This window comes from Rissa tridactyla, chromosome 2 (assembly GCF_028500815.1).
Source record: "Rissa tridactyla isolate bRisTri1 chromosome 2, bRisTri1.patW.cur.20221130, whole genome shotgun sequence".
Lineage (NCBI taxonomy): Eukaryota > Metazoa > Chordata > Aves > Charadriiformes > Laridae > Rissa > Rissa tridactyla.
In genome coordinates, this window is record NC_071467.1 from 120677679 (window position 1) to 120694242 (window position 16564).

At 39.2% G+C, this 16564-nt stretch overlaps 1 protein-coding gene across 1 annotated transcript in view; it reads left to right on the forward strand.

The window, feature by feature from the left end:
- The first annotated feature begins 1966 nt into the window (after positions 1–1966).
- The window catches only part of CPNE4 (copine 4), a 190627-nt gene continuing 176029 nt past the window's right edge, over positions 1967–16564 (forward strand). The window contains exon 1 of the mRNA XM_054191382.1: positions 1967–2146. Within this exon, the coding sequence (XP_054047357.1) occupies positions 1967–2146 (180 nt within the window). The remainder of the gene's footprint in view (positions 2147–16564) is intronic.

The window sequence follows — 16564 nt, forward strand, 5'->3', positions numbered from 1 at the left end:
CCAGTTCCCACTGATTGCCATTGCTTTCAAGCTAGGACCGTGATCTTGCCATCACTGGCATCAATTGACCCAGCACAAAATGTTGTTCTCTGTCCTGTGAAAGATTTTGAGAGTTGAGGTGCTGGTCTATTTGCAGTGCCAGGAGTCTTAGCTAAAAATGTATGAGAAACTAAACTACTGTATAGGAATACACGGTGTAAAAGTTGAGCATGCTTTTTGGGCTTTATAATGCGGCCTATTATCATTACCTTCCCATATTTTATTTAGTTTTGCTTTTTTTTTTCTGGTCATGTTTTCTTTCTTAGCGGTAAATCCAAGGGAACATAGTTTAGGTGACAGCTTTTTCAGGTACTGGGAAGAGCTGAAGGAGACTGTTTTGATTTAGGATGTTGGGCGCTATGGTCATGGTGTGGTCACATTTCAAGAAGCCTCTTTTACCATAAGGAAATAATGTCTGCAGAGCCTGAGCTAGACAGAGTGGTTAGAGTCACCCACACCCACTTAACTTACAAGCATATCGAACCCAATGGGCTGGGGTTTTCTCAGCAAACCGGTCATTACGTAATAAGTTGCTGTATAGATTTGAAGAATTGTAAATTGTTAAAAAGCTTTTCTCTTGTCTGCAAGGAGAGCAGATCATCTGCCTCATCGTTCAGACTTACGTTACTGAAGTTTATCTGTCTGTATTAGAGGTTCACACCGCATTGCCAAATCTTCTTACTCTCAATTCAGAAATAACTTTCTATTTTTGCCTTTATAATTCACGGGGAAACTGGACATTCTGAAGATGTGGCTTTGTGGTTTTGTTTTTATTTTTAACTTCTCAGAGTTGGGGAAAGAAAACTTCACTTTCCTTTCCAAATTGTCAAAATTCTCAAAAATCATTAACCTCTGAGAATGGGGTGTTGGGGAAGAGACAGTGAAGAGGTTTGAAACAGACCACATAAAAATCTGTTCATAATCTGGTAAGATAAATCTGCCCTCTAAAAGTGTGAAATTAATTTTTGCAGCTTTTATGTATGGGGTAAGGGTGGTGAAGGCACTAATCCTTGTATTAGGAGACAGTTTTTTAGGGGTCAGATTGTGAAGCTCAGAACAAGTGAGCAAATTAAAGTGTTCCCATACTCTTTATTGAGGCAAAAATGATCATATAGTGATTTTTGCTAAGATCTGTGTTAAAAATGTTGGGGGTTTTTTTGTTGCATCTATTGAGTTGCAAGATTGGTAATGTTCGTAATGAAGTAATGGCCAGGGGTTCCCATTATTCCAGCCATCTGTGTTCATGTAACTGTGATTCCTGACTCCAAAGAGCAGACGCTGTACGACAGCAAGATTTGCCAGCATAAATATCCTGCCCTTCTCCTTTAGCCATCAATCTGGACCACTTGCTTAGGAATGGAGGGAGGTAATCCTCTGCAGTATGTATAGAAATAGAGTGTGAAATGTATTTTGGAATTTAAGGTTGATATGAAGGGGGCCTTCTATGGCATTTACACAAAAAGTTTGTGATGAAAGGTGAAGTGCATGCTTTTAGATGGAGTATGGAGAAATAAAAGCAGATTGAAGAAGTGCTGAACAAATTTAACTTAGTCTTGTTATTGGAATAAGGTTTTATCAGGAGAAATTCAGAATTACCATCCTGTTTATCCTTTGGGCTGGGGAAACACGGTTTTATAAGCAGGAACAGAGCTGGAAGTTGAGGTCACAGTTCATCCCTAGAGTTCAGGGGTATGGTGGAAAGTTTCATTCTGAAGTTGATTTATTTCTAAATATACAAGGTGATATATTTCTTTCTTCCATAGGTATTCCTTTGATTTTATTTTTTCCCCTTTTGCTCTGGATCCTTGTTCACAGTTACAGGGTCCCATCACCTAGCAGAGCATCACATTGGCTTCTGCATGGAAGGAAGGACTGTACTGTGCGTGCACTGTTCTTAATGGACCTTTTCTCTCTTTCAGAAAAAGGAATGCAGAAAATGAGCAACATCTATGAATCAGCAGCCAACACCCTGGGAATTTTTAACAGTCCATGCCTGACTAAAGTGGAGCTGCGAGTTGCATGCAAAGGCATATCAGACAGGGATGCCCTCTCAAAACCAGATCCTTGTGTCATCCTTAAAATGCAGTCGCATGGCCAGTGGTTCGAGGTGAGTGTTTAACAAAATAAAAATGATTCTTCTGATGCATTAGGGTGGCATAGAGAAACGGAGACAAAATTCAAAGAGCAAGAACAATAAAAAGAAGCAGCAATTTGAAGCCTATGGCATAATCTTGTAAGAGTGAAGGGAGATTTTCCATTAACTCTGATACACTTTGAATCAGACTCTTAATGATACTTTGAACTTATCTTTGGAGTCTAGATTAAAAATGAAGATGGTTAAAGAATGAAGCATCATCAAACTTTTCCCTTTAGGCCCTCGTTTCATAAAAGCTATATAATAGCAGAGATAATGATAGTGACCATCATGCTTTCCAATCTAAAGAAGAGAAATGCTGTGGAAGAGAGGAATATTTATTACTAGTTGGCAAGGAATTTGGTGACAGAGTAGTTTGATTTGTAAATTTTGAGCCCCTGTTTGAAAAGGAGAGACTGAAATCTTCTGTGCCATTTCATTTCTCTGAATAACTTTGAGTGCATTTCATGCAGTTTGTCTGTGGCCAGTTATGAGCAGAGTAAGTATCTTTAAGTAATATATTCTTATACTGTAATGGAGTTTCCCTTTATTTGATGTGGTTTTTAATTTGGAAAATGGTTGTCTGAATAGAGTAATTCTTGCGGAACAGATCTGTTCACTGATAACGATTCTCATCTTACGTCAGTTGTTCCTACTGTCTAATGAAAGTCCAGGGTATTCATTTTAGTACGAACAAAAAGTTTTTATTAGTTTATGTTCCTATCAGTGCTGCAGAGCTAATACAGCTCTGACATGCTGAACCTTTACCTATTCTGGCCCACACATTCTCAACAGAATTTTTAATTAAGTTCCAGTTGCTGAGGTAAATTGAGCAGAGTCACTCAGGTATAGTTGAAGACATAATTCGGCTGGAAGAATCTTCTGCTGATAACAATCAATGATCCAGCAAGACCTGAGACAGCAGACAGACTAATAATTGTTTTTTTAAATTTAGTTACCAGTGAAGTGAGTATATTCGACATAGAAATCACTAAATGACATTCCAAAAAGGAGTGGAAAGTTTTGCATCTATGGGTTTAGTGACTTCATGAACTTGTCTTGAATTTCCACGTACCTTAAACCTCTTGTAGGTTGGATGCCTCCAAACAGACTGTAGCAAAATCCAGTATGACTGAAACATGCATACTGATCACATATTCTGGTTGTGTAGAGGTTTTATGAACAGGGAGCAGCTGGGTTGAAGGTGTCTGAAATACAGGTTGTAGCCTGTATATGGTTGTGCTCTTGCAAACAGGTGCTGTTGAAAGCTATGGGAGGTACAGAGGACTCACTGCACAGCCCCTACTGGGCCAGATGCAGCTGAAGCTGGTGGGTTTAAGTTGATGGGATTGCATTGTGCATGCTATTAGAGACAGTAGGATGTGATGGATTCACTCTACAGATGCAGACTATCCCTGACAGTGAGAAATCTGTGCATATGTGTCTCTGGGAAAATTTTGATAAAACATGTCAGCCTGTTGCTGAGGAGAAATTATGGTGGGGGTTTTTTTTAGTTCTGCAGTACTGTGTGTGCATATGTATTTGTTTAAATTATGCACCTGCACATATAAATATAGAATGAAACTATCCATGCTGTTGTAGAGTGGGTAGGTGCTGTTTCCAGAGATTGGTAATGGCATATATGTATTTTTTAATTTATTTTTTTTTTAATGTGGTTGTTTTTCTGGTTTGTGTTTTTGGTTGGTTTTTTCAGTCACAGAATGGGTGAGGTTGGAAGGGACCTTTAGAGGTCATCTGGTCCAACCCCACTGCTCCAGCAGGGACACCTACAGCCAGTTGCCCAGCACTGTGTCAGATGTTTTTTTAATAAACCTGAGGAGGAGGACTCTGCAACCTTCCTGGGCAACCTGTGCCAGTGCTTGCTTACCCTCACAGTAAGAAAGGGTTTCCTAATCTTCAGAGAGAACCTCCTATGTTTCAGCTAGTGCCCATTGCCTCTGGTCCTGGCACTGGCCACCACTGAAAAGAAGCCTGGCTCTGTCTTTTTTTGCAGCCTCCCTTTGGGTATCTGTATACATTGATAAGATACCCCCTGAGTGCTCCTGGTGTGGCCTCACCTGTCCTGAGTAGAGGGGAAGGATCATCTCCCTTGATTTTCTAGCAATACTTTGTCTAATGCAGCCAAGGATACCATGCACATTTGCCACAGGGCCACGTTGCTGGCTCATGTCCAACTTGGTGTCCACTGGGACCCCCAGCTTCTTTTCTGTGAAGCTGCTTTCCATCTGGTTGCGACCCTCAGCACGTGCTGGTGCATGGGGTTATTCCTCTGCAAGGGCAGGGCTCTGCACTTCCCTCTGTTGAACTTCATGAGGTTCCTCATTCCTCCAGCTTGTCAAGGTCCTTCTAGATGGCAGCACGACTTTCTGGTGTATCAGCCTCTCCTCACAGTTCGGTGTCATCTGTAAACTTGCTGAGGGTACAGTCTGTCTCATCATCCGGATCATTAATGAAGATGTTAAATAGGACTGGATCCAGTATTGATCCCTGTGGTACACTGCTAGTCACTGACCTCCAACTAGACTTTGCATTGCTGATCAGAAGCCTCAGTCCAGCCATTCAGACAGTTTTCAGTCCACCTCACTGTCTGCTCATTCAGCCTGCACATCAACAGCTTCTGTATGAGGATCTTATGGGAAACTGTGTTAAAGTCCTTACTGAAGTCCAGGTAGATGATATCCACTGCTCTCCTCCCCTTGTCTACCAGGCCAGTCATTTCATCACAGAAGGCTGTCAAGTTGATCAAGCATGACTTCACCTTGGTGAAGCCATGTTGACTAGTCCTGATGATTTTCTTGTCTTTAACGTGCCTGGAAATGGTTTCCAGGATTAACTGCTCCATCACCTTCCCAGGAATCGAGGTGAGGTTGACAGGCCTGTAGTTCCCTCGGTCACTTGAGGATGGCCACATTACTCCTCAGATGTTCATGTCCTGCCTGTTTTCCTAATGGTTTCAAAAGTGCTCAAAGAAGTCTCAGTGTTGTCCTCAGTTCAGGCCCGAATATGCTCTCTGTTTTTCTGTTCCTGTCTGGATAGATGGTTCCCTATAAACAAACCCGCATGTGCACACATATACCTCCCCTCCCACATTTCTCTGTGTATGTATGTTGATGCTGTCTGAAAAGAACTATCTCCACCAATCAAGAATTAAAATGATATATTACGTCTCCCAGGAAAATGGGCAGTTTACTTTTTCTCTCACACAAAGTTTGTATTTTTAGCCTGAGATGACAGGGTGTGATAGAGCAGAGTTTAAGATTGTGCTATCCATATGTACTAAAAGACTATTTGCTGATCCAGGGCTGAATTTTAGCTCTTCTGGCCTTAGTTTTAGGCAGGTACACTTGCAAGGTGGCCAAATGTTGTACTTCTTAATTTGTTTGTTAAGGATAATAATTCGATGATGGTTTTTGCATATTGATGTGAATGTATTCAAGGGTTAATTACTGAACTAAGTTTCAGTTGGTGAATGGCTGAGTGGGGTAGTGAAATCAGGCAAAGGTACATGATGATAAATTCCTTTGCTCCAGTTATTATTTTACCCACCTGCAGTGTGAATATCCTTCTGTAATAAATGTTAATTGCATATAGCACTGCAGTCTTCAGCTGAGATGTGCTAGCACTGAAATTCTCATTATCTTCTTATTCCTAAGAAAGTAGCTTGGGCCTATTCACAGGTTGTTATCTGCATATGGCAAGTACACATACTATTTTGAAAGTTGAGTAAGTTGCTCAGCTGTGCCTGGTCATACGAGATCAGGAGGTGTGATATAGCCTGATGTAGCCAGATGGAATGGGATGCCTGTATGAAAAAGAAGAGGAGCTTAGAAAGACAGAAGCTGTTTTTGGAAATCAAGGAGACCTTCATATAGCTGTACTCTTATAGCTTTCTGCATCAGGACATAGAGTATCTGCTAGTTTGTGGACTTGAATAGCCAGTGCTTTGTTCCCTCTTTTTTTATTAAACTTGAAGCAACTGCAGAGCAAATAAAGCAGCACCCAGAGACAACAAGCAGTTGCTAAAATTCATGTTGGTAAAATTGAGTGAATTATTTCTTTTTGATAGGTTTGTTGACGCAAATAGGTTTTTTCATTAAAATGTTGACTGAGGTCATAGATTTGGTGAAACTCAGGGAGTCTTGATAAAACTGTTGAGCAAACCCATAACTTCTCATTGCGGTGTTTTTAAAATAAAAGTCATTCACTTGTCACTTAGCATGACATTTGATTTCAAGGATGAGCTTGGCATGATTAAAAAAACAAAACTGAGTTTTCTTTTTTACTTTTTCATTGAGCGCTAACCCTGCACATCCACACAGACCTTCATACATACAGACAGCAGAGACCGGTTAGCTTGGAAATGCATTGGACTAATTAATGTGTAGAATACTGATGGAGCCTAGCCTACTAAACATGCTACCTAGGAATCAAGCTATAGGAAGGACACAGTTTTGCTCTTCGTCTCTATTTGCTTTTCCCCTTAGGCCTGCTCTCTCTTTCGCTTCATTTCTGAATAAATTCCAGCACCCTCCTTCCTCTGCCTCCTCACCTGCTTCAGCTCCCCATTTTCATTCCCACACCTGCTGCCTCATTTTGCTCCTCTGCATACTGGAGGGTGGATGAGATTCCCTGCCCCTTCCTAGCATGGGGGAAGGATCTGAAGAGAAGACCTCGAGGCAGACTTCAGCTATTTGTTTCCATAGATACCCAGAAGTCTCTCTCACGTTATCCATCTGTGGCTGTTACAGCCCACCGCAGAAGCCAACAAGCCATGAAATAGGGGAGTCTGTGGGTTGACATGTTCCATGACTCTACCAAACTGTTCCAAAATAACTACAAATGCACTGTGAAGAGGGGGAAAAAAACCCATATAGAAATAAACCCAAATAAATACAGCTTTTTCAGTTTATGTAGACGAACACAGTAATAGATGAAGCATTTGGATGGAACTGAAAGTGTAATGATCAGAAACAAGAACTACCACCACTAGCAGCTGTACAGAATCAGGCTCAAGGCCTGTCTAACCCCATCTTGCATCTGCTAGTTGGTGACAGTGAAGAAGCGTGAGATCACAGAAATTTCAAAGTGTCTTTCCACCTTGCTCTGCCAATCTGCAGCTCAGGGAGTTCTTAAATAAGAATTTGTGTCTTTGTAATTAAAAAAACATTGGTAGATCTAATTTCCATAACTTTGTTCAAATAATTTTAAAAGTATTTGTATTTAAAAAATAAACTTTTATGATATCCTGGGACATAGAGTTCTGGCGCTTAAGTGGTGGTTGAATAAAGTAGTATTACTTGCAGTTTTTGAACTTGCGGCTTGATGATTCATTTTAAGTACCTTGTTTTTGTATTGGAGGAGACTGTGAGAATCCCTATTCATTTTCTCAATGCCATTTGGGATTTAGTCCTATGATTTACTCTATGACTGAATAAGAAGGCAACTATTATGTCCTATATTTCGAAGATTAAGCATATCTATCCCATCAAGGAACATGGATTAGATTGGATGGTTATTTGAACCCTGTTCATTTCAGAACATTTTAGGGATGCAGTGCCAAAAACTATTGCTATATTCCCATAGAGATTTTCAGGCAGTGATTTGGGATTTATTCTCTGCTTTGAAGAGCTGCAAGGCTTCACAATGGGCTAGTTTATTGAAAGTTTGTTGGATTTTGGATTATTTTTTTTTAATATTAGTCAGTGCTAGAGCAGATTCTAGATATTCTTTTTCTGATTTCACTGTAAGATTTCAACTTGGTGAATAGACATCCTGTACAAAATTAATTGTAACTAATGAGGTAGTAGTAAGATGAACATACCACCTTATGAAGATTTTTCTCTGACAAAGAAAGGGAGTTACAAATTTCCAATGAGATGTTCTGTATAACATTATGCAGAAATTGGTGTCAGGTAGGTGCTTTCACTGAATATGAATATATTATGAAATTAGCTCTTCTCATTGTGAAGAAACTTCTGATTCATTTGCAGATTTGGGGTTTCTTCTCTTCTGGATGTAGAATGGGACTGATATTTGGAAATGCTACCTGTATTTTCTCTGTCCAGAGGTTAGATCAAAGTCTTTAATGAAATACTAGATTATTGAAAATACTTTTGGATTCATGCAAATCTAGGTTGATGCAAGCCAACAGGGAAGAATTGAGTCCTTAATTGAAATGATCGAGACCTTAGTCAGAAAAGATGGGCAATGAGATTCTTTTTCATTTAGCCACCATGAGGCCAAGGTACTGCCATTCCTGACTTGGAGCTGGCAATCTAGTTGATACGCCCCTACTGTCCAGATCTCTCACATCTTTGGAGCACTTAGTCTTGTGCACAGATCTGTGCCCTACATATCTTGCAGGTGATGATCTGTTAGCACAAATGCTGATTCCTCTCCTTTGCACCTAAGAAGAAATTGGAGCAGTCCTGCTGCATTCATTTGCCAAGGAGTATTCCTAGAAGATGATGCTTAAGAGTTTTTCAGGTGCCATTAGAGCCCTCTTGTTCTAAGTCATCAAATGGAAAGCTGTGACTTCATTTATGCCACAGCAATGTGCTTGTGTATATGGCTTTATAGCCTATTGTATCCTCATAATTCAATATTGTACTTTTCTTTCTCCTTTTTTGTTAAGTGTATGTTGATGGTAATGAATGCTTCTTTGCTCGAGACTGCTTGGTAGCCTCTATTGCTGCCAAGAACTGCTTTTAGCTTCTGCTTTCTGCTGCTGGTAAATTTCCCTAAAGTCTTTCTGTATGGTGTGAATGACAAAGACAGCTCATCTTTTTCAAACACCACTGGAAGTCTGCAGGGTCAGGCTGCAGGCTAATTGAATATTTTATCTCCGTCCATTCTCAGCCTGAATTCATCTAATTGGATATTTTACTTTCCAAGCCTTAATATTTTGGAAGCATCCTCCGTTCCAAGGGTTTGCTGTTGAAGAGCTCCTGTCATTAACTCTTTCCAGAAAAGGAAAAGTTCTCCACATGGACGTTGCCCTGTTCTACAACAATTTAAGCAGAGGAGAGAACTGATGCTGACAGCAAATCACCACCTGTCTTCTGAAAAAACAGGCTTGGTAACTTTCCTTGTAATTTCTTAGCCTTACATGTGTATTTAAAAAGCACGTGCTGTTGGAAAGACCATTTCATTAATGAAGGCAGGAGGGAATCTACTGTGAAGTTTTCCTCCATATCCTACAGAACATATTTCATAATATTCTGTTCAACTCCTAATGTACTGAGTACATTTTTACAAACATATACATAAACTCAAAACCTAGAATTGCATTTTGTATTACCCTTCTCTTTAAAAAGAAAGACAACTCTCTTCCTCTCCCAGGTCTTTTCCAACTACTTATGCAAAGTCAGAAGGCTGAAAACTAATGGCTGTGTTGGCAAATATTTGATTAGAAGCTGGTAATGGGAATTTTTTCCTCCTGTGCCTAGTTCAGAAACGAACATCATTAGGTTTTGATAAGATTTTTCTTTTTACGCCCCAGGTAGTAATAAGTGACTATTTATTTAAAATCCATTTTATAACAACTCTTTTTTACTTTTTTCTCATCCATCACAGCTGCTTTCTCTTGAGCCTCATCCTTGTCTCAGCATTTAAACATAGCACAGTGCTTTTTTTTCCCCTGTCTTTTTAAATCAACTAGTCTTTAAACTTGAACTCATTTGAATCAGACAGATTGTCTCAACTGAAGTGAAATGCTGTCACTTTGAGTCAATATATATGAACTATCATAACGTTCCACTAGCTCAAACAGCATTTTCTGCCTCTGTAGTGCAGTTTGTGAAACATAATGCATGCACAAAGAAGAGAAAGAGAAAAATTGCATTGCAGAAGTCTGTTTTCCTACGGATAATGGTCATGTTTGGGCTGGCTTCTTGCTCTCTACCAGAGCTGTGGGATCCCCTGCTGCCGCAGCAGCAGAAGACTGGCTTCTGGCTGTATCTGTCCAACTAAATCCTTTCAGGTCCCCTGTCTTCATGTCATGACAGAGTGAAGAGTTCTTTCTCATAGTTTACATAAATGAATAAAATCAACTGTACTCCTACAAAGTCAGGAGGGAGCACTTCTGTAGAGAGGTGGTAAAAGCTACATGGTCTTTCCCTGATCCTGTGGCCTGGAGCATCCTCTACTGGGAATATCTGCTGTTGGGACCGATTTCCAGGAGCCTTCTGCCTGGCAAATCTGCCTCTGGGAAAGCCATGGAAATGAAAGAACCAAAAGACTTGTGGGACCGCATAGGCATTTTTCCATGTGTTAGGAAATACCTACCAGCTTAAAAATCAGTTTTATACTGTCCTAGCTTAGATGAAAATCTGAATGACCTGTACTTACTTGTTTACATCCTGTTTCAGTTCCCAGTTCATCAGAAATTGTGGAAATGATTGAAGAACTCCATTCGTTTCTTGAGAACAACTTCTGTATAACTATACTCCAGTGGCCATCTTCAATTAGTGGACGTCATTGTTTTTGCAAGCAGCACTATGAATGTATCTTCCCTTTTGTACTTGTGAAAGAGAGAATTGGGCTGGGTGTTCATTTGTCAGATTTCTCTCTGCCTTTGCAAACATTTGTGTATTGTTGCTGGTAGAAATGTTTTGAATGGTTTTAAGCTGCCTGAAAATTTTGCCTTCATCTTAACTGTTGAGTAATTTGATTGCAGATGTGAAATATCAAGAAACAACTGGGAGGAGTTCTCATTATTCTGGTATTTATCACATTTGGTTAAAGTACTATTGCTGACAAAATATGGGACTTTCATTAATAAAAGCTTTTTTCCCTCAGAAACAGGGCACTTGAACTACTGGTCCCCCTTTCCCTCCTCCCCCCCATTATGAATATTTTTTTGTTATTATTGCACTTTCATCAGTATCTTGATCCTAAGATGTGCTTGCAAACACTGCCTTTAGCCATGCTGTCTATTTGATGGTTCTCAATTCATGCTTCACTAACTTTTCACAACTTTTTCTCAGAATAACTTTCCGTGGAAGCTGTGACTCTTAAACAGTGTTCTCGGTCACATTAATAAAACAAGAGTTTTCTAGTATTTACTTTTTAAACCGGGTCAAGCCTTATAGTTTTGTTGTATCAGTAGAGTAAAAAAAAAAAAGAAAGGAAAAAAGAGACCATTCAAAATGTTTTCAAAATTATCTAAGGAAGGTATCAGGAAAAGGGAGCTTTATAGGGCTCCCACTGCTTTGTTAATACTGGATAACTGGCTTGGTTATCTGTCACAATTTATATGTTTATAGAATAGATATGAAGTTGTCTGTCACACCTGTAAGACTGAATACTGGGGTATGGTATTTATTAGTAGTAGTCTTTATATTATCCAGAGGATCGGGGATATATCTGAGGGCTTACAAATACCTTCCTTTCTATGGCTAGCTGAGAGTGATTATTTTCTTCTACTGCAGAAAGAAATCAGCTTTTCTTTAAAATCTGTAGCAGTAATCCCTGATTGCACAAAAAAAGGACACTTGAGCTTTTCTGTCCACATGCATGTAAGGACACCCTTTAAGCAGAATGATGGCCTCATCAGGTAAATGGGCTTAAAGGGAAGAGGTATCTTTGTTTTCATGTGCCCCTGTGGGGCAGAGACAAGGTAATGTGGACTGAGAATGTGCAGGTGGTGGGAAGCCTTCAATTGTGGCCCCTTTGCAGGTCAAGATAAAAGAATTGACAGCCATGAAGGACAAGCTTAAGAAAGAGCTTGCTTTCTCTCCATCTCTCCCTTTCACTAAGGAATTAAAACAGAGATTGTAAAATAAAAGCTGCAATATGTTTTCTCATGCAATACTGTGCTAGGTTTTTGCAGATATAGATCCTCAGAAGAGCTTTTTCGGAGGCATTCAGCAAGTAAAGGAAACGAAAAAGCTGATAATAAAAATATGAGAAATAATTTAAAGGAAAAAAAAAAAGAAGTTTTGATTCTTGATGAAGAGGTAGCACAGAATACCAGTAGCTCATGTGTCTGAAAAGGCTTAGGGAGAACTTTCCAGAAATCCAGCCCCGGTCTGTGAAGTGGGGGGATGATTTATCACTGCATTTAGCATTAAGCATATCTTGGCTGTGTTGACTGGTGTCAACCAAAAGGAAAAATGCTACAGTTCTGCATGGGAGGAGTTGCTATACTGCCACCAGCGGCCCAACATTCAAAAAAATACATTTTTGATTCTTTTGCCCTCTTTTCCTGGAGTTTAATTATCTCACCATCAGATATATAATATTTTAAACTTAGATGAAGAGTCTAAGGCTGCTTTTATCATGGGCAGGCAGATGCTTTTATCACGGGCTTCAGATTAGCTCAGTGATATGTCTGCCTCTCATGAGCTATTTATTACAGATACACAAACTTCACACATCTCCAGGATAGATTTTAAGCCTGACTTGACTTTAGTAGTCTGACAGATCGTGATAAACCTACAGTAAACAGGAATCTTTGGACCTGGTTTGTAAGTAGATAATTCACTTGATTGATTTGGTACATTAATTCTTAACCTGTAGCATCAGAACAGGACTGAGAGATTGTCAGCAACTTGAACCTCTTCTGCTTTTACTGGGAGGGGTTTTAGAGCCTAATACGAATTGTTTCCTGAAAGAAAAGAGCGGTTATGAAACTCTGAGAATAACTGATTTAGAAAAACAGTCTGAATTACTGCTCATGTTCTTTGAGAAGTATTCTATTCAAATACTGATTGACCAGGGATAACAAATTCATTAAGCTGGTTCGTTAAAACCAGTGCCTAATGAGACAACTTGCTGTTGATATGAATTGATGACGTTTAAGTTTATGCAAAGGAAAGTAAAGGCAGTTTCACTGGAACTGTTGTTTTTCATCTTCCCTCATGTTTGGTAGTAGCTTAAAAATATATTGCATTAGTTATGTTGTAATGAGGCCAGAATATGGACTCCATGACATCTAACTGAGAGTTAAAGCATCCAAAATACATTTCCACATAGATGTGCTGATCTTACCTGTTAACAGATATTTTCAGTCTTTGCCTGAATTTTTTTCAATTTTAAAAAATGGAATAGATTGACTTCCCCCCCACCCCATCCCCTGGAAAACTTTACAATTTTGCATATAAAACCCATGAAATCCAAGCAGAGCAACATTGCATCAATTATCTGCATACCTCTGCATTGAGATTTCTTATAAAGTTTTTGGTATTCATCTTATATTTGTTGCTGATGTGTGCTCAGAGCAGAATACAAAGCCAGAGTGTATTTCTAGATAAATTACACCCTTTCATCCCTCTTTTTTTCTCGATAAATTATACCCTCCGTACCTTCTTTTGAATCTTACTCGTCAAAAAAAGGAGCTTTTTGCCCACCAGCTCACAGCTTGCAGACCACCTCACTGACTGAAAGGGTGTTCTCGTGCTTTTGTTGCAGTTTTGCTTTAGGTATTTCGCATTTTCTCTTTGGAAGCTAAGACTGTGTGGAAGTAAAACATCAGAATCTTGATTTCTGTTTTTGTTTCTTTTACTACCCTTTGCTTCTCCAAAGGAAGATCCCAGACAGTAGCATGCATAAACTCTTAAAAGACTATCTCAGGAGTCAAGCAACAGGGCTGAAAAAATCCCCTGTTCCTGGCAGAGGGCTTGGAATGGCTGCAACCACTATCACAGCAAAGCGAATGGCTTTTACCAATCCTGGCTCTACAAAGGTGCTTACTTGCTAAGAAAAGCTCAGGGCACTGTGGACAAACTGTACCAAGTCTGTACTATTTGGGTGTCAGTTACTTTGGTGATCTGGCTTGACAAATCTACCTGCCTTTTGTTCAAAAATATCACACTTAAAGATGGCAAAATAAAAACATGTGATAAGCCAATTCTTGGTTTAAAGTCTCCTCTGGAAAAGCATGTAAGTCATTGGAACTGGAATCACTGCTGTAGCTCCCTATCAATAATTTCTAAGTTCAAAGACGTACAGTATATTGTTCAGCCAGTTTGTTTATAATTTAGGTTGAAATTCATAATAAAATATTAACGGCAACTCTCTGAGGTAAATATCATCATTTTGTAAGATGCTCAATTTTTATTCCACACCACCAACCCAAGATGTTGTGTTTTTGAGGCAGAAAACTATCCATTGTAGTAATCCGAATTTGTCATGATATACTTAATCAGAGGGAAAAAATACGAGGTTTGAGTGTTTGTTTTTTTTTCAAATATTTGGAAAAACTCATCACCTTATTATTGCATCAGCCAGCTCATGCCTGCTGCTGGTGTAGAACCAAGTGCACTACATCGCTTCTATATGCTTCTTCAGGGAAACATTGTGATGATCACTGTACCTTGTTGTGTTTAAATTTAAATGCCATTTGAGGGCTGATTAGTCTGCTGTAGCCTTCTTACTTGTGTAAACTTAAACGCTTATGCTGTGTCGCTGCCACGTGAACTGGACTAGTTTCGGTAGCCTTACTCCCTGGCTGCCCTTTGGATTCCACATGGCTGCAGGAACTGTTTTTATTGACAGTGACACTTTCTGTTTTAAAACCTTATTTGCACTTCTCCAACTTATATTGGGCATGCCAGCTGCCATGTCTGTGTGTTTCCTGTTCTGCACAGGAATATACAATAGAAATTCCCATGCCTGTGTTTCTCTGTTTGAAGTTATTGCCTTATGTTGTCAGTTATCCAATGTTCCAGCAGTCTGTTTACAGCCCAGTGTGTGCTTAATTTTGTTCAAGGCCCTGTATTTGCCTGCTTCCTTCCTTGGTTCTTTAATATAAATCCCAGAGTGGTTCCTTGACCATCTTTGCATTAATCTTATTCTTTCTCTTAATAAAGAAGCTATTAATGTATTCTGTAAGGAGTGTCCCTTCTTTCTTCCCTACGATGGTGGGACTTGCTTGATGTTCTCCCATGTTTAACCTGATAGCTCTGTGATGAAATCATGTCCAAAATGTTACAGTCATATTTTCCTCTTTTTGTATAGATAACTTACATTTTTCACTGGGAATTTTTTGAGATTCTCTAATAATATTTGAAACTGTTGATCATAACTAACCCTGTGGTAGAGAGTGAAACTTAACCAAAGTGAAAATTCTACATGCAACTCCAATTCCACACAGAAGTGTTATTTTTTAATTCAACATATATGTGATACTGTTTTTTAACTTCTGGAGATTTTTGCCCAGATTTTGATTGGTTGTGGATTTGCTGCTCAACATTAAATTGCAGTATTGGCACCAAAAGTAAAGTGCTCGCAGGGCTTGCATGCTTGTTTTTTAAATATATTTTATACACTTTGCTTTTCAGGATTGATCTAATGTTGTCATGATTTAAAGTGGGCTTGTCGTGACCTTCAGGTGCCCTTCCTTTTCTGTGGGAAAGAAGGTGGTTGCAAGTCACAGTTTTAATAGAAAATAACACGCTTAGCGTAGCTCTTTCAACTAGATGATATTTTTGTCTCAGAGCTTTTCTCTTATGATGGAAACCTTTCCAATTTACACAGTTAGGAGTTAAAGAATGAAAGGAATCATTATTGCATTTTAAGGAACTATTCAAAAGGCTGAAGTTTTTCTAAATAATGTAGAAGAGCTGTACATATTCTCTGCTAAGCTGGGTATCAGCGGTTTATGTTTGTGTTATTTTTGGAAGGGTAATACTAAGAACCCTAAGGAATACATGCATCTTTAATAAACTTTGAAACAGAGGAAGTCCATATTTTTGAATACATTTTAATTGTATCAGTTGGGAATATTTTTAAATAAGATTCTGGCGTAGTGATAGAGTTCACAGAGTTTACGTTGTCATAGTATGCCTCTTTCCATCTGTATATCCTCTTTCAAAGCAGCAATGTGCTCTTATCCATTTAACTGGAACACAGCTGATGTGGGCTAATTATTTTTTTCTCCTCTTCATTGTGTCGCTCTGCTTTTTCTGCTGATTTCAGCTGGAGTTGGAGGTCAGTCTATTTAAAGACCACACACTTTTATCTCAATGTCTCTTGTGAACTGTTGTATAATTTGGCTACTCCTGGGGATCTTTGCGGTGAGAATACATAATTTACTGACCATCTGCCTGCCTTTTCCTTTTCCTTGCATTACAGATGTGGGGAGGAAAAGCTGAAAAGGAGGCAGTCATATAGCATGTATGCAGACATACTATGTTTGTCATCTGGAAGTCAGCTTTGTGCCAGCGGTTGCTGTTGCTACATGAAATACAAAGGAAGGCTGGTGTGTCTCACGTAGTACAGAAGATAAATGTTTATGACGGATTAGTTTGTTCCAAAAACAGTTCTTTGAGCTTTTTCTTAACATGATTGTTGATTTCCTTACAGGTCTATATTGCCTTCAGCCGGTGTTCAAAATCCCAGGCTACACCTCACTTTATGACCAGCATT